The 22,175-nt window shown below is 38.2% G+C and overlaps 3 protein-coding genes across 9 annotated transcripts; all 3 read left to right on the forward strand.

The window, feature by feature from the left end:
- Positions 1-544: 544 nt before the first annotated feature.
- Positions 545-7,870, forward strand: LOC109187615 (histidine kinase 2-like). 4 transcript variants are annotated; one of them, XM_019337847.1, is made up of 15 exons: positions 545-999; positions 1,313-1,621; positions 2,345-2,587; positions 3,515-3,994; positions 4,097-4,372; positions 4,450-4,619; positions 4,704-4,916; positions 4,998-5,184; positions 5,342-5,393; positions 5,473-5,702; positions 5,816-5,914; positions 6,005-6,663; positions 6,737-7,225; positions 7,335-7,700; positions 7,781-7,870. In XM_019337847.1, exons 1-14 carry the CDS (start codon positions 916-918, stop codon positions 7,582-7,584), a joined length of 3,741 nt encoding a protein of 1,246 aa, XP_019193392.1. In that variant the 5' UTR covers positions 545-915; the 3' UTR covers positions 7,585-7,700; positions 7,781-7,870. The 4 variants fall into 4 exon arrangements, with proteins under 4 accessions (XP_019193392.1, XP_019193391.1, XP_019193393.1 ...); XM_019337846.1 differs by having other exon boundaries at positions 7,794-7,870; XM_019337848.1 differs by having other exon boundaries at positions 546-1,078; positions 1,187-1,621; positions 7,794-7,870.
- A 1,657-nt stretch (positions 7,871-9,527) lies between these two features.
- Positions 9,528-11,650, forward strand: LOC109187260 (F-box protein At3g07870-like). 2 transcript variants are annotated; one of them, XM_019337427.1, is made up of 2 exons: positions 9,528-10,421; positions 11,041-11,650. In XM_019337427.1, exons 1-2 carry the CDS (start codon positions 9,619-9,621, stop codon positions 11,525-11,527), a joined length of 1,290 nt encoding a protein of 429 aa, XP_019192972.1. In that variant the 5' UTR covers positions 9,528-9,618; the 3' UTR covers positions 11,528-11,650. The 2 variants fall into 2 exon arrangements, with proteins under 2 accessions (XP_019192972.1, XP_019192971.1); XM_019337426.1 differs by having other exon boundaries at positions 9,529-10,421; positions 11,023-11,650.
- A 1,541-nt stretch (positions 11,651-13,191) lies between these two features.
- LOC109187924 (AT-rich interactive domain-containing protein 6-like) lies at positions 13,192-21,073 on the forward strand. Of its 3 annotated transcripts, XR_002055329.1 has the most exons (15): positions 13,192-13,289; positions 13,378-13,539; positions 14,105-15,077; positions 15,164-15,203; positions 15,870-15,922; positions 17,066-17,111; positions 17,564-17,656; positions 18,312-18,428; positions 18,554-18,605; positions 18,702-18,780; positions 19,004-19,056; positions 19,275-19,341; positions 19,440-19,490; positions 20,323-20,415; positions 20,631-21,073. XR_002055329.1 is itself a non-coding variant. In XM_019338336.1 (14 exons), the coding sequence occupies exons 3-14, from the start codon at positions 14,182-14,184 to the stop codon at positions 20,733-20,735; spliced, it is 1,692 nt and encodes a 563-aa protein (XP_019193881.1). In that variant the 5' UTR covers positions 13,192-13,289; positions 13,378-13,539; positions 14,105-14,181; the 3' UTR covers positions 20,736-21,073. The 3 variants fall into 3 exon arrangements, 2 of the variants coding, with proteins under 2 accessions (XP_019193881.1, XP_019193882.1); XM_019338336.1 differs by lacking the exon at positions 19,004-19,056; XM_019338337.1 differs by lacking the exons at positions 19,004-19,056; positions 20,323-20,415; positions 20,631-21,073 and adding an exon at positions 19,903-19,968 and having other exon boundaries at positions 19,440-19,524.
- Positions 21,074-22,175: the final 1,102 nt, after the last annotated feature.

Here is a 22,175-nt window from a genome sequence, read left to right on the forward strand (position 1 = left end):
ATGTGAGCAGGAGCTGAGCCAGCAACAACTGGCTCTTTCCATAACCACCCTTTTTTCACCATTCCTTTCTCTGTCTAACTTTATCTCTCTCTCTCTCTCTCTCTCTCTATATATATATATATATATATATATATATATATATATATGTTCATGCAGGTACGGTATACATAGATACGTATGCAACAAGATTATTATATACAGATGGATGTTATATATACACATACGGCTAGAGCCTAGAAACTAAAGAAAGCAGTCAGAGGCAGAAAAAGCAACATTGCTGTGAAACTTCTGTCTTTTTAGAACATCCTAGTTTCAGATGAGTGAAAACGCAAATATAAATTATAATTTTAATTTAATTTTTTAATGATATGCTAACATGGGATTCATGATTGTATTATTCATTAAACAAAAAATGGTCAAATATTTTCTCCAATAGAATAACATATAAACATGTTCAGACAAGAATTGTTTGGAAAAGGGATGAAAAAATTTACTACCTTAATATAGTACAGTATAAAGAAAAATGGTGAAATAGTTTGCATTATTATTTTTTTATTGTTTTCATTTTTGTTTTGTTGGGTTCTCCTAAAGTTCCCACCGGATGATGAGATAATGATGTACCCACCACCACAGCATATGCTCCTCAAAACCAAACTGGAGAGAGAGAGAGAGACTTTTAATCCCCATTCTTATTATTGATTCCAGTTGGATTTGCAGTGAAACCAACTGGATTGGGTTTCATCCATCTCATTTTTCACAGTGGAAGATGATTACGAGATTTTCTTGAAAAAAAGCTGCGATCTTGATGCTTCTCTTTCTCTTTCTTTGGTGGTGTATGCTACAGAAAGCAGGGCTGTGAGGAAGGCTCTCTGAATGTAGAAAAGAAAATGGGCTTCTTTTTCTTCTGTTGTATTAATGATTCCTCCACAGCATACAAAAATAACATCTTTTGGTTTGGCGTGCTTGTCTTTCCTTCTTCCTCTTTGCTCTCCAAAACGGGTAAGGCTTTGATGGGATTTTGTTGTTCCAGTTTGTGAGCATACTTGGTTGGTTACACGCTTCTGAATTGACTAATCGGGTTGGTTATCCCTATTTTGTGGTCCACTATACGCTTATTATTTACTCCGAGAGAGAGAATTAAAAATTTGTGTTTTTTGGTTGGTGTAATGAAATTGGTGTGCGGAAGAATTGACTGAATTTGAGGGGTCAATTAATATCATATTGACTTTTGATGAGCTTCTCTGCTGTGAATGAGTTTGGTCTCAAGTTCTCAAGGCTATATCTGAATATGTGTAATTGGGTTTTGGTGAAGATGTCTATGAACTGTAAAAGCCATGGAATGAAGGGAGGCTTCTCTTCCAAATTCAGGCTCAAGAAGCCAAGAGAATCCCAGCATGGACCAAGTCCAAGGAGGAGGCAATTCTTGTTTCTGTGGCTCTTTTTTGTTGCCATTGGATTCATTTGCTTGTTGATTAGTTCCTCTTATGGGAGTTTGGGGAGGAAGAAGGTAGAGCCCCCCCCACACTTGGATGGAGATACCACCAACTTTTTGCTTCAACATTTCAATGTTAGCAGGGAAGAAATTCATGCTCTGGCTTCCTATTTTCTTGATACAGATCAGGTCAGCTCTTCATTGTTTCAAATTTCCAGACTCAATTAATGTCATATCTCTATATGCTTAGACAGTTTTTCCTTTTTTTGGGTGTTGGGTATGCTGTTCTAAGATCTTGTTCATCATACTAAACTAGCAAGATTAGAACTTTCACTGCTGGGAGTCCTAACTAATTGAAACATCACTTTGAAGTTGAATTTAGTTAAACTGGGAAATTAGAATACTGATTCCAAAGAAAAAGTGAACAAGGTTTAAGGCTTCTTTCATAATATTTAGCTTTTGTGTAATTGGTGAAAGTGATGAATCCCTAATTTCAACGTAGAACTGTTATCGGTTAAAAAAGTTTGCTTTCGTTGTGTATGATTTTTATGGCATCCTTTTACTTATCAAGAGAGACATTTTGAATTATTATTATGATGAGTATAATTAGGACTGTTTATGATAAAATCATGGGGCGGCATTTGAATGTTCTATAAAGAGGGAATGGACGTGGGTTTGGGTTGATAGAAGGATAGGCGGCATAGACCTGGGGCCATATATTGGACATTGTCTCAGCCCTTGAAAGCATTTTGGGAATCTAGTAGCAAATAGGAATAAGATAATTTCTGAATTCTTAGATTCAAATTTTGTCGATTTTGAGAATTTTCATTTTCTACTTGATTTTCCTTGTCTTAGTCTTGATGATCAAATATTAGTCTAATACATTTCTTGTTACTAATTTCTATTCTGCAGATCTCATTGTTAAAATGTAGCGGAAGTCCCAGATATGGATCAAGCCTTAAAAACACTATTACTTGTGTTCTCAAAGTGCTAACTTCAGAAAACCAAGTTTATGAGAAAAAATGCAAATTGGGAGAGAAACTAGAGGCTTATGGCCAGTGTCCTGTTTCAGATGAGAACATTTTTAGGAATATTGACTCTGTACTACAACAGACATCATCTTCAATTTCATCAGACCATCAGTTTTGTGAAAAGGTACAGAGTTCTTTTAGATGGATAACGATGGTCTTGACCATCATGGCATCATGTGCCATGAAAATAAAAATAATCACATCTTTTAGTTCTTTTTGGTTTGCTTCGCTTGCTAGGACAATTGAACTTTGTATTTTCCCTCTTTCCTCCTTATTGTGATATATATTCCAGGAACTAATTCTTCTGCAATTTTATTTTTAAAGCCCTTTTACCCGTTGCACTAGTTTGCTAGATGTTGTGGCATGAATAGTTGCTTCCTCTCGCATGGGTGCACAGTGCCTCAATGTGTCACACATTTGAATTGATTCTGTAGATGTTCCCTTTTAATCTACCTGTAAGAGAAAACTAAGAACCAATCTCAACCTTACATCTGGAAAAATTAGATGGACCAGATCTGATTTTTTTTAAAAAAATGCAGTGGCATTTTCGTAATTATCACCAACTTTACTATGCAAACTTGAACACTAAAATCTGCAATTTTCAGAATTTTCCAGGTTTGCACATTTAGTACTAAAAGATTGCACTTGCAAAAATGCGAAAGTACATTGCACTTAGAGTTTCCATTTTAGAGTTTATGACTGCGTTTTTGGTTTTATTTGGTTTAGTGGTTCACTTTTTACTGCTTAGCATCTAGCATTTACGGTTTAGATTTAAAATTTAGCCTTTTCATTTATTTTATAAAATTTACCAGGTTTGCATATTTAGTTGTTAAAGATTGCATATTTAAGTGTTCAAGTTTGCATAGTGAAGTTGATGATAATTACAAAAATGCCACTGCATTTTTTACAGATGCAAGGCTGAGATTTGTTCTTAGTTTTCTCCTGGGGTGTGTTCTCATGGGATCCAAAGCATATATATATTTGTAATAAAATGACCTGATAAGATAAGATTTGGCAAATTTATATTTCCTATATCATTTACTTGCATCAGGAAACATTGAAAGTGAGAGCACTAGGGGATCAGTGTAAGGATATAGCCTTCTGTTTCACCAAGATATTCTGGTGGATCCTTCTTGGCATTGCTGTGAGCTGGAAACTGCGGTGGTTACGTGCAGAATCTGGTAGAAATGAACAGCAGAAATTAGTTTCGCAGCAAGAATCTTCTCAGCAACCTCAGCTACTACAACACTTGCAACAACAGCAAGCCCATGCTGCTTCTAGAGTTTCTCGAAAGTTGTGGGAAAAGCTTCTCGTTACTTTCGTATTATCTGGTGTGATAGGATCCATTTGTTTATTCTGGTACATGAATGAAGACATCATGTTCTGGAGGAAAGAAACACTGGCGAGCATGTGTGATGAACGGGCACGAATGCTCCAGGATCAATTTAACGTCAGCATGAACCATGTTCATGCCTTGGCTATTCTTGTCTCCACCTTTCACCATGGAAAGCAACCTTCGGCTATAGATCAGGTGATGTTGGTTCTTCATTAGCTTCGGGGCTGCAAAGAGTATATTTGATTATTTTCCATGCTATAATACCCGACCCTGATATTGTTTCCTTACAAGTTGCAGAAAACTTTTGAAGAATACACTGAGAGAACAGCTTTCGAGAGGCCACTCACAAGCGGTGTTGCCTATGCTCTAAGGGTTCTCCACTCAGAAAGAGAAAATTTTGAGAGGCAACATGGATGGGCAATTAAGAAAATGGAATCTGAGGATCAAACTTTGGCCCAAGAATATATGCCTGGGAATTTGGATCGTGCTCCTGATAAAGATGAATATGCGCCAGTCATATTTTCTCAACAAACTGTCTCCCATATTGTCTCGATTGATATGATGTCTGGAAAGGTGTGTTTTTTCTTGCACTGAGCAATCAGCATCCTTTGGGGTTACTGCTTTTAGTTACTGTTGTTACTGTTTTACAGGAAGACCGTGAAAACATATTGCGGGCAAGGGCATCTGGGAAGGGAGTCTTGACATCGCCTTTTAAGTTATTGAAGTCCAATAACTTGGGTGTAGTACTTACGTTTGCTGTATATAACACTCATCTTGCTCCCGATGCTACCCCAGATCAACGTATTAATGCTACTGTCGGGTAGATCATCTGCTTTTCTTGTATAGAGCTTAGATTAAGTAATTTTATTGTTCTTTATGACTTAATTACTTTCTTTTGATAAAGGTATATTGGTGCATCATACGATGTCCCCTCGTTAGTCGAGAAGCTTCTTCACCAACTTGCGAGCAAACACACTATTGTTGTAAATGTTTATGATACAACGAACACGTATTCTCCAATTAAAATGTACGGTACAGATGAGACCGAGACAGAATTATTGCATGTTAGCAACCTTGACTTTGGAGATCCTGCTCGGAAGCATGAGATGCATTGCAGGTTAGTATTGTGTAGAATTCGATACATGAGAAGTGTAGTTAACCGTACATTTGTTTAATTGATTGCTTGCGTTGCTCATAGGTTCAAGCAAAAACCTCCCCCGCCCTGGATAGCAATAGGAGCTTCGATCGGTGTTCTTGTAATCACCTTGCTTGTTGGTCATATATTTCACGCTGCAATAGCTCGGATTGCCAAATTTGAGCATGATTATCAGAAGATGATGAATCTCAAACATCGTGCTGAGGCTGCAGATATTGCAAAATCCCAGGTACCCCTGTTGAGCATATAACCATTAATGTGAAATCCAACTATCAGCTTAGGCTTTTAGTTCAGATGGAGCACATGCTTCAATTACCCCTCGATTTCCTTCGAGGCTTTTCTAGAGTTCTTTTTTAAAATTTTAATGAGCATTTCGTCTTCTGCAGTTTCTTGCTACAGTTTCTCACGAAATCAGGACCCCAATGAATGGTGTTTTAGGTACATAATCTCTTAATCCAGGACTCCTGTTATCCATGATTTGGGTAATAACTGACATAATATGTTTCGTTATTGTTAGGCATGCTTCAGATGCTCATGGATACAAATCTCGATGCTACACAACGGGACTTTGCCCAGACTGCTCATGCTAGTGGGAAGGATTTGATATCTTTGATCAATGAGGTATTGGATCAGGCTAAGATTGAATCGGGACATCTTGAGTTGGAAGCTGTATCTTTTGATCTGCGAGCTGTTCTTGATAATGTCTTATCACTTTCATCTGGAAGATCTCATGAGAAAGGGATTGAGGTACGAAATGGAACTCCCCGTCTCTTATAACTTTACGTATGTTCATATATTATTCCAGCTGTTTTTCTGCTATGATTCTTACCATGGTTTGAATGTTCTCCGGGGGAGAATAGTTGGCTGCTTATGTCTCTGATCAGGTCCCAGAAACGGTTGTTGGAGATCCCGGAAGGTTCAGGCAAATAATCGTGAATCTCGTTGGAAACTCAATCAAGGTTTGCCCGTTATTTCATATTTTTGCCCAATAGGAAACTATAGACGAATAGACGATCTTAATTATATAAGAACTCTTGTTCATATTGCAGTTCACGAAAAACAAAGAGGGGCATGTGTTTGTGACGGTGCATTTAGCAGATGAAGTGAGGTGCCCGGTTGATGTGAAGGATGAAGTCTTGACACAGAGCTTATCCCTCGTTCGAGACCCGACGAACAGATCTTTCAACACGTTGAGCGGGTTCCCGGTAGTTGACAGATGGAGAAGTTGGCAGAATTTCAAGAAGATTAGCGGGGAAGAACGCGACAAGATCAAGTTGTTAGTGAGTGTTGAAGATACGGGCGTTGGAATTTCTCTCGAAGCACAAGGCCGCATTTTCACGCCTTTTATGCAGGCTGATAGTTCAACATCTCGAACATATGGAGGGACGGGAATAGGGCTGAGCATCAGCAAGCATTTGGTGGACCTTATGGGCGGGGAGATCGGATTCTTCAGTGAGCCAGGCACCGGGAGTACCTTTTCTTTCACAGCCGCCTTTTCAAGAGACCAACGAGGTTCGGTAGAAGCCAAGTGGCAACAATACGATCCAGGCGTTCTAGACTTTCACGGGCTAAGGGCATTGGTGATAGATGGCAAAAGAATTCGAGCTGAAGTCACCAGATACCACCTTCAAAGGCTGGGATTAAACGTGGAGATAACTTCCACGGTAGATCATGCATGTTCATATCTATCTACTTGTTCAAAGACAAGGTAATTTTCTTTCTATAATAAGCTTGTTTTCAAGAAAGTGTTCAAAGATTTCATTTTTAGGATTCCTTTGCAGTGAACCCGAGCATTTGGTCATGATTTTCATTGATAAAGACAACTGGGATACGGAGAATTCTTTAAAGGGTCTTAGGCCATATGGCTCAACGACTCTCAATGGAGCCACGCCAAAACTGTTTCTGTTGGCAACAGAAATGAGCTCGACAGAATGCAATCAGCTTAAATCGGATGGGCTAGTCGATAACGTATTAATAAAGCCTATTCGGTTGAGTGTCTTGGCGTCATGCTTGCAAGAAGCTACTGGCTTTACGTATAAGAGGCAAGTGACAATGCCAAAACCCTCGACTCTTGGAAATCTGCTGAAAGACAAACAAATTTTGGTGGTGGACGATAATGTCGTAAATCGAAGAGTGGCAGAAGGTGCCTTGAAGAAATATGGCGCGATTGTGACCTGTGTCGATGGCGGGAAGGCTGCTTTGGCTCTTCTTAAGCCACCTCACAACTTCGACGCTTGCTTTATGGACCTCCAAATGCCCGAAATGGATGGGTATAGTATTATATTCTACTTCATCTTATATCTTCGTGTTAAAATTAGTCCTATTGCCTAGAACCGACTTTTGCTACTCGTTTTACCGTGACATACTGCCATCGTGCAGGTTCGAGGCTACTCGACAAATCCGCAGGCTCGAGAACGAATATAGAGAAACAATAAATTGTGGCGAGATATTGGTTGACGTTCCTGGCAAACTGGCTCATTGGCGTTTGCCAATATTAGCAATGACGGCGGATGTTATTAGAGCATCGAATGAAGAGTGTATGAGATGCGGGATGGATGATTATGTGTCAAAACCATTCGACGAAGGGCAGCTATATTCAGCATTGGCGCGTTTCTTTGGATCAGGATGATTATGTATCTAAACCAAAGGAGCTAGACTGTTCGAGCATCTGACTTTTGACTTTGCTGTGGCTATCGACTGCTTCATAGCATCGGTCAGACTACACTTGGCCTTTTGTCCCATGTGGTAACTCTCCCCTTTCTTAAAAAAATTTCAACGAACATAAGCCCTTATTGTATTTTTATGAACTGAAAATGAAATATTAGTATGTTGTTGCAGGGGATTGTTAATGTCGGTGATGTGCATGTACTATCTTGAATGAACTCGTTTCCAGGAACGAATGCTAACCCCCCGGGGTAAGTAGCTTTTCTACTTTCTCCGTTCAACCTTTTGTTCATAACTTCACGAGGGTGCGTAAAGAAGATAGATTCTGCAACTGTATATATATACGCTCGAATGTGTTGTCAATTGTTTTGTTGCTAACGTGGTCGCATCCCTGAAGCAGCCATGCGTAGTGATCCCGTCCTGTTTGGTTCAGAAACTGCACTGCAATGGCACCCGGACCAGACAAACCATTCGGGTCGAGTTCCCATCTGCACGGGTTTGTATACTTGGAGCCACATGGCAATGAACCAGTGTTGCAAAAATCGCGCCTAGCGATTTTTTCAACATTGCAATGAACATTGGTTTATGGCTCTGTAAGTGCTGATCTGAATATGATTATCCATTCTGTAGTGTCTATAGATAGGTGTTGGTTCTTAAATTTGTAGTGTAGAGCTAATTGTAACCATATCTGTTAAGCCACGGGGTTTTCTATTCTGTAAATGTGATGTGAGTGAAAGGGATTCTTGAGCCTCTTTTTTCGTGTTGTAAGTAAATGACAGAGATGAATGTTTGTATAAGCACAGTTGTGATCATTTTTTTTTTTTTTTTTGGGTTCAGAAATGTGAATAAATCATTATATTCTCTTAGTTTTCTTTTATCCATAATAGCATGTTAACAAGTTATACTACGATGTAATAGGGCCAGTAACATTAAAAAAAAAAAAATGTTAACAAGTTGTAGCTGCAACTCATAATTTCACATGTTTTTTTTTGGAGTACCTGATTTCAATTTTTTTTTATTACTCTGTACATTTTTGGGGTTGTTACAGATCTAAACAATTTAGGGTTATTTTACTAAAAACGACATTCTATTTGAGCAACATAACCCATTTCCAGAAACACGAAAAAATAGCTAGACCTAGTCGGTGTTTAGACTTTAGACAGCCGTCTACCGTTTAACACCTAAGCGTGATTTTTATAACATTATTCATAACTAATCAATTCAAATTAAAAAGGACAATAAATCACTTCTACTAAGAGTCAAACTTTAAAACTTATCAAGTTAATACCCTTCCTTGAAAACTTTGTTAATAATCCTAAATGAAGGTAGTAAATTACAGCAGAATGATGAATTATTGTGGGTCCAAATTTCCTTTGGATTCTCCTCCTTACAAGGAAGTCAGCATCAACAATCTGCATAAAATACAAATTAAAAGGTTATATTACAGCTATCCGGATTATTAAATAACAAATACCTAATTATCTGGACGTTTTTTTATGCTTTTAGAAGGTGACAAGTACGGAGTAATTAATTACTTATCCGCCGTGTCGGGCAAATACAAGAGACATTTTTACAATTGTTTTTTAAAATGTAAGAAAATTATTCACAAATTTGATACAATATTTAACTTTAAAAAAAATCGAGTAAATGAGAATTACATTCGATGGTATCAAAGAAAGTAAATTTTGTCAGAGCAAGGACCCTTTAAATTGGAGATTCATCCTTTTAGGAGAAAAAAATTAAGAAAGTGAATTTTATCCCAGAAAAGTACAATTCTTTAATAAGGTGATTAAGAATATATTAAATTTATTCATTTACATTTTTTTATTTTTTATCTTATATAAAATTATTCCCATCAAACATATTTCTTGAAAATATTTTCAGTGGACCATAAACTTGAGCTTGTAACCCAATTAACTTACTGGGTTGCCCCATTTTTGTTGAAATTATTTTGTTGGTTTAATTAATTAATTTCCATCATCTTCAATTCATAATCTCTATGCGCTTTGGTTCATCTCCGGCCATGGATTCCAGTGACGAGAAGCAAATCAAGAAACGAAGGAGCAGTTCAGACGACGAACATCACCAGCCGGCGGCAAGAAACTCCATCCAATCTCTCCCCCAAGAAATCATGGCGGACATAATTTCCAGGCTCCCCATAACATCTCTCGTCCAGTTCAGCTTCGCCTGCAAATCCTTCAACCACTTCTCGCGCGATCCACACCTCGTTAACCTCCACCTCTCGCGCACGCACGACGCCGATCCCTGCCTGATTTTCCACTCCGACTATCCCCTGAGAAACCAGCTATCTTTCGTTCAACTTTCCGGTCAAAATCTCGACGACGAGACGCAGAAGGCGAGGAGAATCAACATCCCTTTCGCCGCATCCATGCCGGAGTTCTCCGTCGTGGGCTCCTGCAACGGCCTTTTATGCTTGTCGGATTCTCTCCTCAACCAATCCCTCTGCGTCTACAATCCCTTCACCGGAGACTACAAGGTGCTGCCGAGATTCATGGAGTTTGAAGAGCAGCAAGTGGTGATTGGGTTCGGGTTTCACCCCGGGATCAAGGACTACAAAGTGATCAGGATTGTGCAGTATACTAACACTTACCACGGCCAAGTCACCCCATCGCCTTATCGGAGAAGGATTGGGTTCCGGCGATATGACAGATCAGATGTTCAGGTGTTTAGCCTTGCAAGAAACATATGGAGGAGTATAGGCAAGACGCCATATCAGATTGCCCCAAAGTCATCGTCAGTCGTGTTCAACGGAAGGTGGCACTGTTTGTCCCGACTAGGAAGGTACTATATATTCACTATCAAATTATCTAAAATGGTAACCAGCTTCGTTGGTGTGAGTGGTTATATATTCTCATCTATATAAAAGAAGTCGGGAGTTCAAACTCTGCCCTTAATTCGGGCGGCCCCAAAGACTGGACACTCTTTTTTTGCCTGACTAATTCATGTGATATTACTCTGCCGCCTAGGATGCCAGATAGTCATGTGATATTACTCGGCCGCCTAAGACGAGACGTCCAACTAGGGCTCGACCGCCTAGGAGGTGCCGGGCCCAGACGTCCGACTAGGGCTAGGCCGCCTAGGAGGTGCCTAGACGCCCTCCATATGTCCAACTAGGGCTTGACACCTTTCTGCAACTAGGGCTCGACCGCCTAGGAGGTGCCGGGCCCAGACGTCCAACTAGGGCTCGGCCGCCTAGGAGGTGCCTAGACGCCCTCCATATGTCCAACTAGGACTTGACACCTTTCTGCAATGTTGGTTACTACTCGGTAGTGGTTATTACAAGTCAATAACTGGTTATTTGACTTCAATGCACAAAATGAGTTTAATTACAATTTTTAATTCAGACATACATACATATACTTCAATTCTTTCTTGCTAACAGGTACCATGGTGTTGGCAGGGACAGGCTGATCCTGTCCTTGGATCTCGCCGACGAGCAATTCAGAGAGGTCCAAAAGCCGGAGTTCGCACCCTATCCAGCCCGGTTTTGCAGCTACCATCTGGTGGTTGTAAGAGACTGCCTTGGAGTGGCGTTTACCGCGCCGCCTTCCTACGGCGGCAGCCTGGAAATCTGGGCAATGAAGGTGTACGATGTGAAGGAATCATGGGTGAAGGAGTACGCTATAGCGTCTCCCGGTCCGCCACTCAGGTTGTTCAGCAATCAGGATCTGACACCATACGGAATTTGGACGAACGTTCGGTTTGGGAGGGCGTTCACGGTTCTGTGCGTTCTGAAAAATGGGGAGATACTCATAGAGTACAAAAATGGCGGTCTTGTTTCGTATGACCCTCAAACCGGTGTTTTCAAGAATTTAACGTTCCAGGGACTGCCTAAATTGTGTAAGACAATAGTTCATGTTGGTGGCCTTAATTGGATAGATAGATAATACCAAGTCACCTTGAGATTTGGATTAATTAGCAACGTACTGTTAGAGTTTCAGTCTATCAGGATATCCTTTGATATGATGTACATGCACTGTCAATTTTATGTGAATTGATTGTGTTGTTATGAGCAAAAAGATTTGAGAATGTACTAACGCTGTAATTGTCTATCTTTTTGGGACCTTCTTGACCGAGAGCTAGAAGGAGCCCGGGAGTAGAGTAATTCAATATTGTCCGCACGGGTTTAACTCAATGGTTCACAAGACAGTATTTAGGAGAAGAGACCAATGTTTAAATTTCGGCGGTGACAGTTTGGATTATGTTCAAAGTGACAGATCCCTTGTGCGAACCGACATTTGACTATATCTAGTGAGTCATTGAATTAACATGATTTACATCCTCCCAAATGTTCAGTCTAGCCCGAATCACGGGAGTGTGGATGACCTTTTTAGGGTTGGGATTCAATTTTGGGAGAAGAAGAATAAGTGAATCTTCAATTGGTCCTTGTGTTTTAAGAGTATGTTTTGGACTAGTAAGTTAATTCCATTAATAATAATCCCAAACCATCACCAACACATGGTAACTTATTTATATAAAAAATTATTGTTAAATCTAAATAAATTTCCTTGTTTGTTCACTACAAAAATGTTATTAATAAACAACACTATAACAAAAATAATTTATAGTCTAAATTTTTTTTTTTTAAAGTATAATGTACAAGATTGTTCTAACATTGGGTTCTATTCCCATAGCTTGGCGGAATCCTAGTGATTTGATGCACTATAACATGTTAATGTGTTTAATTGTAATTTTCAAAATTTAAGAATCTAATTTACTTTTCGTATAAAGTTACTGCACATAAAAGTACAATTTGATCAAATTGCATAATTTTAGAAAAAGGACTAGGATAAACTTTTCTCCAGAGCGATAGTTCTCTTTGAAAAAAACAAACACCAGTGCGTGGTACATGTTAGCCACGTGCCATTATAAGCGCAACAAATGCGCAGAGGAGGTTGGGGGACACTGTCTCCCACCCTATGTTTTACTATTTTAAAAAAGGAATAAAAGTCAAATAGGGCATCAAAACTGCACATGACAATGCAATTACCGGTGAACCTAAAAAACATACAATTGAATATCTAACTAATAAATTTTATGCAATTCTTCCAAATTGCAAGTTTCTAACCATTCACCCTAAATTTAAAATATATTTGTTTAAAAATAATTATTAAAAAAAAAAAAAAAAAACAGGACTTCGTCTCCGGCCATAAACGAAGAAACATTCTTCATCTCCCGTCATAGACACGAATAACCATTCTTCGTCTCCGGCCAAACTCTTCGTCTCTGGCCGGAGACGAAGTTCTGTTTTTTTTTTTTTTTTTAATTATTATTTTTTTTTTTAAATTTTAAATAATTATTTAAAAAAAAATATTTTAAATTTGTGTTGACATGTTAGAAATTTGTAAAATTAAGGAATTACATGAAACTAGTTAATTTAGTAATTCAATTGTAGGTAATTTTAATATTTAGTAACCTAATTGCATAAATTCAAAGGCCTATTTGACACTTATTCTAATTTTTTTGTGAAAATATTACACGTCGAGTCGGGTCAGGATGGACTTGATGCGGTAACCCGAGCAACTTAAATAACCCCAGGTCGGTTCGGGTCTCCGATTTTAAAATTGGAGGTCGAATCCGCCCCTCCGCCCTTCAGCCCTTCCGCTCTCGCTGTCTTTCGAACTCACTCTCGTTGTCTGAAGAACTCAGGTCATCTCTGTCCCCAATCCCTCTCCATGAATTAATTTTCTACCACTCGTAGCTAAACCTGCACTCCACTATATAATCTCTTTGCTAGGGTTTTGAGCCAGAGAGGAAATCACGGATGACAGATCTCTCTCCCTGAAACAACAATTTTAAGTGCTCGTTTTCTTCCGTTTGTTTGTTGGCTCGAAGGACTAGCCGAGCAGCCCATGCTATTGTGTGGTAATGCTATTTATTACATGGAGAAGTGATTAAGGTAAATTTCAATATGTCGTTGATGTTTTTTCCTTTTAATGTTAGCGTGGATACTTAACTTTGCATCTGGCTACTTTCAAGTCATGGTGTACTCGTTTGATTAATTTTGGGGCTTTTGTATGTAGCTTTTTCATTTTTGTTTTGATTTTTTTTGGTGGGTAGCTTTGGATGGATTTAACCTCTACATGTAGAATTTAAAATTTGTAACTTGGTCTCTTCTGCTTGGAATTATTACTGGTGCATTTTCCAACTTTCTGTCTCTATAGATTAAGGGTCCAGAATATATGTTGCAAGTTTATCTCGGCAATTTGCTAATTTTACTGAATTTCAAGTTTATCATGCATATTTATTGGATGGCCATAAGTAATGACACTTGAGGAGTTGAGGTAGAACACAGTCTTGACAACATTCCCGGGTTTATAGGGTTTAAAACACTCCTTTCAGCTTCTTCTTTTACTGTGCTAATAACAATCTAAGTGACATTCTGAGTTGAATAAAGTAAAAATGATGCTTCATTCTTGCCTTTTCAAGTCATGACCTTTGATTATTGCCCACATTAACTACAGGGACCACTGAGGTTTTGCAAAATAATACTTATTACTGAAACTGGACAAGGAATTTTTTTTGGTGTTTGAGAATAATCATGACTGATGATAAGGCAGAGGATAAGCAAGAAATTGCACAAGATGCACCTGATGCTGTTACTGATATTCATGCAGCAAACAATGTACTTGCTGAAAACAAGGATGTAGTAGACAACAAGACATTATCTGATTTATCTCACATAGATGCTACAGAATTTCCCAACAAAATAATCTCTTCATCTGAGGATGCAAACACTTGTATGGAAATTGAGAACCCTGAGATTTTCCATCCTGATGCTAAGAGTTGTGAGGTTCCCACCATTGAGGGCAAAGGGTTCATCCAACCTCATTGTCATTCTGATGACAAAATTGCAACCTACACTACTGATATTGATCCCTGTGATCGGCCTGACTACATGGGGAAAGACAGCTCCTCACAAGTAAGTGAAGAGGATGAAATGTCTGAAGAATTAAAAAATTCAGTGTCTGGAGTGGAATTATCTTCTGGTAATGGAACTGAGGTAAGGGGTTTGATTGATGAGTTGCCCAGGGATGGGCCTGTTCCAAAGGAGTCATCTACTGTAAATGGCAGCAGGGAAGATGAAGTGAAAAGTGAAGCAAACGTTGAGTCATTGGTAAACAACAAAAGAAAGGACTTGTTGCCTACTGAAGAAGCGAAGCAGGAATATGCAGATGCATTGAATGTCAAAGAAGTGCTACCAACTAGTCAGGTGAATACAGGATTGCCAAAGCCAGACATGGATGTTGACCATGATTCTAATATGAACCTTACTCCGAAGTCATTCCTATTGGATACAAATGCTGTGGGAGTAGATGAGTCTGGAACAGAGGAAGACCAAGCAGCATTTATGAAAGAACTGGAAACCTTCCATAAAGAAAGGTGCTTGGAATTCAAGCCCCCACGGTTTTATGGAGAGCCATTGAATTGCCTCAAGTTAGTGACTCTCCAAATTTAATTTTCCTTTTTACTTTGAACAAGTTTTTGACATTTGAACTAATTTTCTCCCTCACATGAATAAGGCTATGGAGAGCAGTGATCAGACTTGGTGGCTATGAACAGGTTTATTTCATGTTTCATTAGCTTGATATCTTGCTATCACTATCTTTTATCATGACTAGGAAGTTAAAACTATTATACATTCCACTGTTAAAACAAGAAACTGTGAAGTTTGTGGTTGGACCTGTTGCCTACAAATGAAAACAGTTCATCTCAATTTGGCCCTGGATTCAATTCTTCTACGCATCCACATGTTTTATTCTTAATAGCAACTCATCCAAGCAGTAATCTCAATCTAATTGGTGTCTACTTTATGAATTCTACCTCCTTATAATTTCTTTTGGTTTACATCTCCTATTTCCTATTATTACTACTTCGTTACTTCTTATAAGTTATAAGTGCATCCATAGATCTACACTGCACATCTGCAAACAATCCTAATGATTTTCATTCAATTGTCCTTGGTGGGTGCCACCTCACTTCATATAAATTCATTTCTATTACAAACACACATTTCCATTCACATCTTGATTTTCTCCATCTTATAAACATTTTCCTCTTCACTGCTCATCAGTCATTAGTCATCACTCCCCCCTGTCATGAGAGTTTAGCCCCTGCATAACAGTCTTTTTTTCTGAGTATTATTGTTGTTGTGACTGAAATGCAATTTATGTTCTGAGTAATTAGATATATGGAATTCGTTCAAACATTCTCCTTCTGATTGTGCAGGTGACATCATGCAAGCTATGGCGGCAAGTAGGAGAATCATTTAAGCCTCCAAAGTAAGGCAAATTCGTAGTTCCTATTTATTCAATTTGTTTAAATAGTCTTGTCTTTAGACCTGAAACTCAGGACAAGAACAGAGCTGGAGTTTTACATGAACTTGTTCATCTAACCAATGAATTCACCTAAAACATTTAAACTGTAGAAGTAGCATCAGTAACTGATCTGAGGGGTTATTTTGTTTCAATTTCACCATTAGGAATGACTAAGCGTCTAAGCCCAAATTCTCAGAATAAGTCTGGTGGAATATCACAACTTGGATGTACAATTAGGATTTTTAGTTTGCAGTGACATGTTGGTATTTGGGGTTAGTGCCTGGATAATCTCAATGTTGCTAGTTCCCTGTGACCCTGTTAGTCCCTTGTTTGGGTGGTGCCTTGATTTTCAGGACAAGGCCTTTTTCTTTCAATCAGATGGACACAAAATTTTGCCCTCCCTTGGATTATCTCGTGGTTGCTATCAGATTTTGGCATTAGGCATTTCGCTTCAATCCAGAATGGATTATAATCTCACACCATTAACAGATTGTCTATAAATCCACTTTACCTAGTTTTGGACTGTAAAAGGTAAACCGGGCACAACTTTAAAGAGGACTATTGGTCATAATTACCAATGATTAGAAGAGTGGACCAAAATAATAAATTCTTGGGGATGGGGAATAAGGTAGGCAAAGCTTACCTGCGATGGGCTTATGGGGAATATGAACTTAACTTACTTAAGACTGGCACTAAATCTGTCCAAATGACTACCAAATATATAGCTAACTAAAATGGGAATTGGCATTCTAGTTGAGTAGGGAATGAAAAATAGAAATATTAATTCCTTTTCAATGCAAATTAGTTGTCCAGTTAAGTTTGAAGATGGTAAAATTTGCACAGTTTTAACAAATTCAGGAAAAAAGGAGTTTTTTTTGGAAACCAATTGTAAATTGAAATTTCTAATTTTCAGATTTCTGATAGGGTGGGTTGTCATCATTCGGTTGGAATGGATGCTAGGGTTTTAGAGTTGAGGGGGTGGAAATGGTATTTGACTATTTGGGGGATGCATGGGGCTCTCTCTTCTACATGGTTTAGTGTGACCATTCATATGCATGTAAAAAACACTAATTTAATTACTGTTACATTCATTTTTGAACTTTGCAGGACATGTACTACTGTCTCTTGGACATTCCGGTGTTTCTATGAAAAGGTTATGTTCCAGTTTGTAATTATACTAATTGGTTTACTACCTTCAAATTCTCATTGACATTTACTGCAGTCTCTTTTTACATCATTCTTTTGCATATTCCTTTTGGCATATTTTTTTATACATCTGTTTCTTGGTTTCTTATACAATATGAAAGTGCCATTATATATTCCTTGTCATGCTACTGTATTGTGTAAATTTGCAGTATGATGGGTTCCCTATTTCTGTTCTCGATGTCTCATTATGGCAGTACTTATTGCTCTTAGAACATGAAATGATTATATGTTCTCCTTTTGTCATTGCACATTCTTTTTATAAAATTTAAACTTCCATATAACTGTTTTTTTTTTTTTTTTTTTTTTTTTTTTTTTTTTTAAATATGATTTCCATTAGTTCACTGTGGTTTTTCTTCTATATGTCTGCATTTTGGAACTGATGACTTGCTAACTTTGCAGGCACTGTTGGAATATGAAAAGTACAAGATGCGCAGCGGTGAGCTTCCTTTTGCTGACGCATCTTTTTCAGAGCCTTCTAGTACTGGTAACCCGGTAATGCCACATGCCTATTTATTAAGATAGGTTGATTGAATGATTGATGCCATATACATTTTTTGTGAAGAGTGTGCCATTGTCCTCATAAAATCATGGTATATAGGTTGTAGTAGCTGTAGTTATTCTTAATGCAGATTTCAGTTGCATGTGTTGGTTTGTTTAGTTTGAAAATGGTGTTAATTTATTTCATGACTAGGCAATTTGCTTTGTTCCACTGACGACGCTTTTGTTGCTTTTACATTTTATTTCAAAATAATTTCTACGCCACATGGAAACTCATATGCATGTAACTGAACTTATGATTCAAATGAATAATGAGAGGATACTTTTGGTTAGGGATGTCAATTAGCCATACCCAGTGGGGAACCAGATGGGGGGATGGGGACAGTGGACAGGGTATATGCCCCCACCCTGTTGACATCCCTACTGGTCTAGCAATCATGGAGTGACCTCTCATTTATTACTGTCACAAAATCTGCTCAGAATTGTACACTATGGGTCTTTATTTGAATAAACTACAACTTGGCACTAGTGTGGGCTCTCTTTGTTTTTTGATTCCTCAGTTTTCTGATTATTACTAAAGTAGTTACTGGTTTTTGGCGATGAGGAATTCTTACAATTTGATACAATCTAAAAGTGTTTCAATTTGCAGGGTAATCAGGCATCAGGATCGGGTAGAGCAAGAAGAGATGCTGCAGCACGTGCTATGCAAGGTTGGCATTCTCAACGCCTTCTTGGAAATGGTGAGGTTGGAGATCCTATCATTAAGGTCTGTAAAAAAGGTTTTGCACTTCATGTGCTCAAGTCTTCCTCTTTATACATATTTGTTTTGAAAATTTGCAGGGAAATCATGCTTTCTTTTATTGTTTCCTTGTTTTCTCACCTTCTTTCTAGGACAAGAACTCAATTTCAACACCAAAACGCGAGAAACAACTCAAGAGTATTGGTATAAAAAACTTTTCATGACAGTTTAACATTGTTTTTGTATTTTACTTCCTGGTACTTGTTATATATTTTTCTGTGTAATTTTCTTCATGGTTAGGCTTGCTAAAGCGCAAAAAGCTGTCTCCTGTTGATAATGTTGCCAAAGCCGCCACGCGCATGAAAATACCAAAAACACAGTTAAGATCTCTACGGATTAACTGTTCCTTGATCTTTGATGGATTGATCGTTATTGTAGGAACTATTTTGTGTATATATATGAATGATACTTATCTTTCAAAAGATCTAGAAATGAATTTGATGTCTTTCTGAACAATCTCATCCAAGACCCTGCATGACTGTGTCATGCAGGAGCCTTGCAAGTTGCAACTGAGTCCAACTGACTAATTTCTGCTGCTATAGTGCTGATATTAAAGCTAAATGTTCCACACAATACCTTCAATGCTTTTTTCCAGGTAAAGAAACAGACAATTCAGAGTGGACATTTCATTGTGAACTCTTTTACTCATAAATAATTAAAATTAAAACACTGTTTCAAAGATTGATTATTTATGCTAAACAATTATTGTTGCCAACATTTGCACTTCTAGTAGTCAGCTATTTTGTTTATTGCTTTCATATTGTGTAAGATTTATATTTGCTTATGTATGTAACTTCAAGTTTATGCTTGCAGGTCAGAATCAATGGTCGCTGATATTGGGGCTCCTGCTGACTGGGTGAAGATCAATGTACAGAAGACTGTATGTTCTTTATGCATCACTAAATGCCTGAACATATATTGCTGTCTGGATTTTCTCTTGCATGTATATTAATGGGTTTTGGAAAATATGCTCCACAGAATGACTGCTTTGAAGTATATGCTTTAGTACCTGGCCTTTTGCGTGAGGAGGTAATTCAGGAAATTGTATTCAGTATACATATTATTGTTTTTCGGGAAAAATGTAAAAAATGCCCCTCTATAATATGTCAATTATCAATGTCACCCCTGAATTATGAGTGGTGTAAATGTTGCCCCTCAATTATCAAAATGGTGCACATATAGCCCCTCCCGTAACGAACTTGTGGTTCCCCACCACTGTCCATCGCTGGTACTTCGAATCAAGGGAGGGAAAAAACAACTAAATTACATATTTACTCCGATTTAACGGTGTCGTACACTAACGGGGAACCACATGTCCGATACGGGAGGGGTTATATGTGTACCGTTTTAATAATTGAGGGGCAACATTTACACCACTCATAATTCAGGGGTGACATTGATAATTGACATATTATAGAGGGGCATTTTTTACAATTTTCCCTTGTTTTTCCCTTACTGCTGATTTGACATGCTTATATTTTGAAAATGGGAATTGCTCTCTTTGAAACCCTAATTGTATTTGTGCACTGAGTTTGACCTTTTACAAATACGAAGAATGATTATATAAAGATCCTTGTAGTCGCTATTTGAGATCTTTAAAACCTTGAATCCTTGATGTGTTATTTAAGCACTGTGGTGGAAGAAAAATCTGTTGGACAGTCTTGGGCTCTTAGTAAGCATAGAGAGAGAGAGAGAGAGAGGAGTACAGATATCTGAGTTTTTACTGAGGTTGTGCAATTTCTTGGGATTTTCCTATTTAGAATTGTTTGTGATTTCTACTATGGAAATTCTCAACTTGTTTGTGTGAATTCAACATTGTGACAATACACTTATTGATCTTTCACTTACAAAAATATTTCAGGTTCGTGTACAGTCTGATCCAGCAGGACGCCTGGTTATATCTGGCCAGCCAGAACAACTGGATAATCCCTGGGGTGTCACTCCATTCAAAAAGGTTTGGATACCTTGTGATTGAAACCACTTTCCCATCAGTCTTATCTGTTTTTGCACATGAATTTTCATGGTTTATATGCCCAATGAACTTTTAATTCCCAACTTCCTGCTGATTTCTGTCCAACAAAGATATATCATATATACGAACCTTTGCTTGAGAATACTGATATATTCTTCTCCTCGGGCAATTTTGCTAAACTAAAAAATGAATTCCAGGTAGTGAGCTTGCCCTCAAGAATTGACCCTCATCAGACATCTGCTGTCGTTACCCTGCATGGACAGTTATTTGTACGCGTGCCGTTTGAGCAATCAGATATATAAACTAGGAAAGCACTCCATCTTGGATAGTGAGTTTGACTTTTACATGGGGGAAATGGGTGCTGAGATCAAATTTTGTATTGCACAAATTCCTCTTTAGTACAAGACTTAGCTTGTGAATTTTCTTATTGTTCAGGAACTTGTATGCGTATGTAGATTAATTTCTTATACTTCCTGGCAGTTTATGATCATGATACCTTCCGGTGTAAAATAGGACGATGCATATTTCCCCTAGAGACTAGAGTTTAGTTGTGACATTGCATGGCAGTACATACTATGTTACCAACAATGCCCGGTAGGACTGTTTTCTCTTTTAATGCTGCAAAATGTGTATGGATATTCATCTCTGTTAAAAGAAAAAAAATAAAATAAAATAAAGGGTGGAGGGTGGGGAGGGGTGGTCCAAAACGTTATCATCCTCTCCATACAAAGCATGTGAGTACCCATAACTGATCCGAAATGAATCAAGAAAAGAGGGATCCCTAAACAACTTTTGAAGGCACAACAGGTTTGGATTATATCGACAGATCAACAACTTGATGCACTGGAGCGAGCCGTAGAGAGGACAGGTCTTGCACAATACCTTAGGCAATTTTGGACATCATAAGTCATAGCACCCTTGAGAATGACTTATCTTTCTTCTTAACTAAATATCGACTTCAGCCAAGAGTGAGCTCTTCAGTTCGGCATTAGGTGAATCGGACCTTGTAACACTCATAGTAAATTACTTAGCTTTTCTCTTGACCAAGGTATTGACCTTGACCAAGAGCGAGGTCAAACCTTGTAACGTCCCTAGAAAATGACTTAGCTTCCTTCTTGACCAAGGTATCAACATCAACCAAGAGTGAGCTCTTTTGTTTAGCATTAAATTAAATGAGGCCAGACTTCGTAATATTCCTAGGGAGTGACTTATTGATCTTAGCCAAGAGCGAACTCTTTCAAATCTTCTCATTTAGCGAAGTAGCAAAGTAGAAGAGCTCATCTTCTAATGCTTCTCTTATAGCAGAATAAATGAGCTCACCTAGGAGTGGAGTCTTCTAAGTTTTTCCAATCTTCCAATTAACCTCAGGGCAAGGTCTTCTCATTCCTGAGTCGAGGTCACACCTTGGTCGAGACGAACTGAGTCTTCGTGTTTGAGGCAAAGTCCTCCTTCTAAATGAGTCCTCATGTTTGAGGCAAAGAAGACTTTATAACTGAGTTAAAGTCCTCCTTGTGGTCAACACAATGTATACTTTATGATCAAGTTGAGGTATTCCTTGTGGCTAAGACTAAGATGAAGTATGATGTTATATATTTGGGTATTAGAGGAAACATGTATGATGAACGTAACAAATAATAAATAAAAATTTAGATAACACTCCATCATGCATGAGAACTTAATCCCCTCATACTCGTGACCTCATGGGTCATTATTGCCATCTATAAGCTTGCCATTTACCCACG

Source organism: Ipomoea nil, unplaced genomic scaffold, assembly GCF_001879475.1.
Source record: "Ipomoea nil cultivar Tokyo-kokei standard unplaced genomic scaffold, Asagao_1.1 scaffold1421, whole genome shotgun sequence".
NCBI lineage: Eukaryota > Viridiplantae > Streptophyta > Magnoliopsida > Solanales > Convolvulaceae > Ipomoea > Ipomoea nil.

Coding starts and splice junctions, on each gene's coding strand:
- LOC109187260 (XM_019337426.1), top strand. CDS start 9,619: ATGCGCTTTGGTTCATCTCCGGCCATGGATTCCAGTGACGAGAAGCAA. Junction 10,422..11,022: donor TGTTTGTCCCGACTAGGAAG/GTACTATATATT, acceptor TCTTGCTAACAG/GTACCATGGTGTTGGCAGGG.
- LOC109187924 (XM_019338336.1), top strand. CDS start 14,182: ATGACTGATGATAAGGCAGAGGATAAGCAAGAAATTGCACAAGATGCA. Junction 17,112..17,563: donor TCCGGTGTTTCTATGAAAAG/GTTATGTTCCAG, acceptor CTAACTTTGCAG/GCACTGTTGGAATATGAAAA. Junction 18,429..18,553: donor TTGGAGATCCTATCATTAAG/GTCTGTAAAAAA, acceptor CCTTCTTTCTAG/GACAAGAACTCAATTTCAAC.
- LOC109187615 (XM_019337847.1), top strand. CDS start 916: ATGATTCCTCCACAGCATACAAAAATAACATCTTTTGGTTTGGCGTGC. Junction 5,394..5,472: donor CCCAATGAATGGTGTTTTAG/GTACATAATCTC, acceptor CGTTATTGTTAG/GCATGCTTCAGATGCTCATG. Junction 5,915..6,004: donor TCGTTGGAAACTCAATCAAG/GTTTGCCCGTTA, acceptor TTCATATTGCAG/TTCACGAAAAACAAAGAGGG.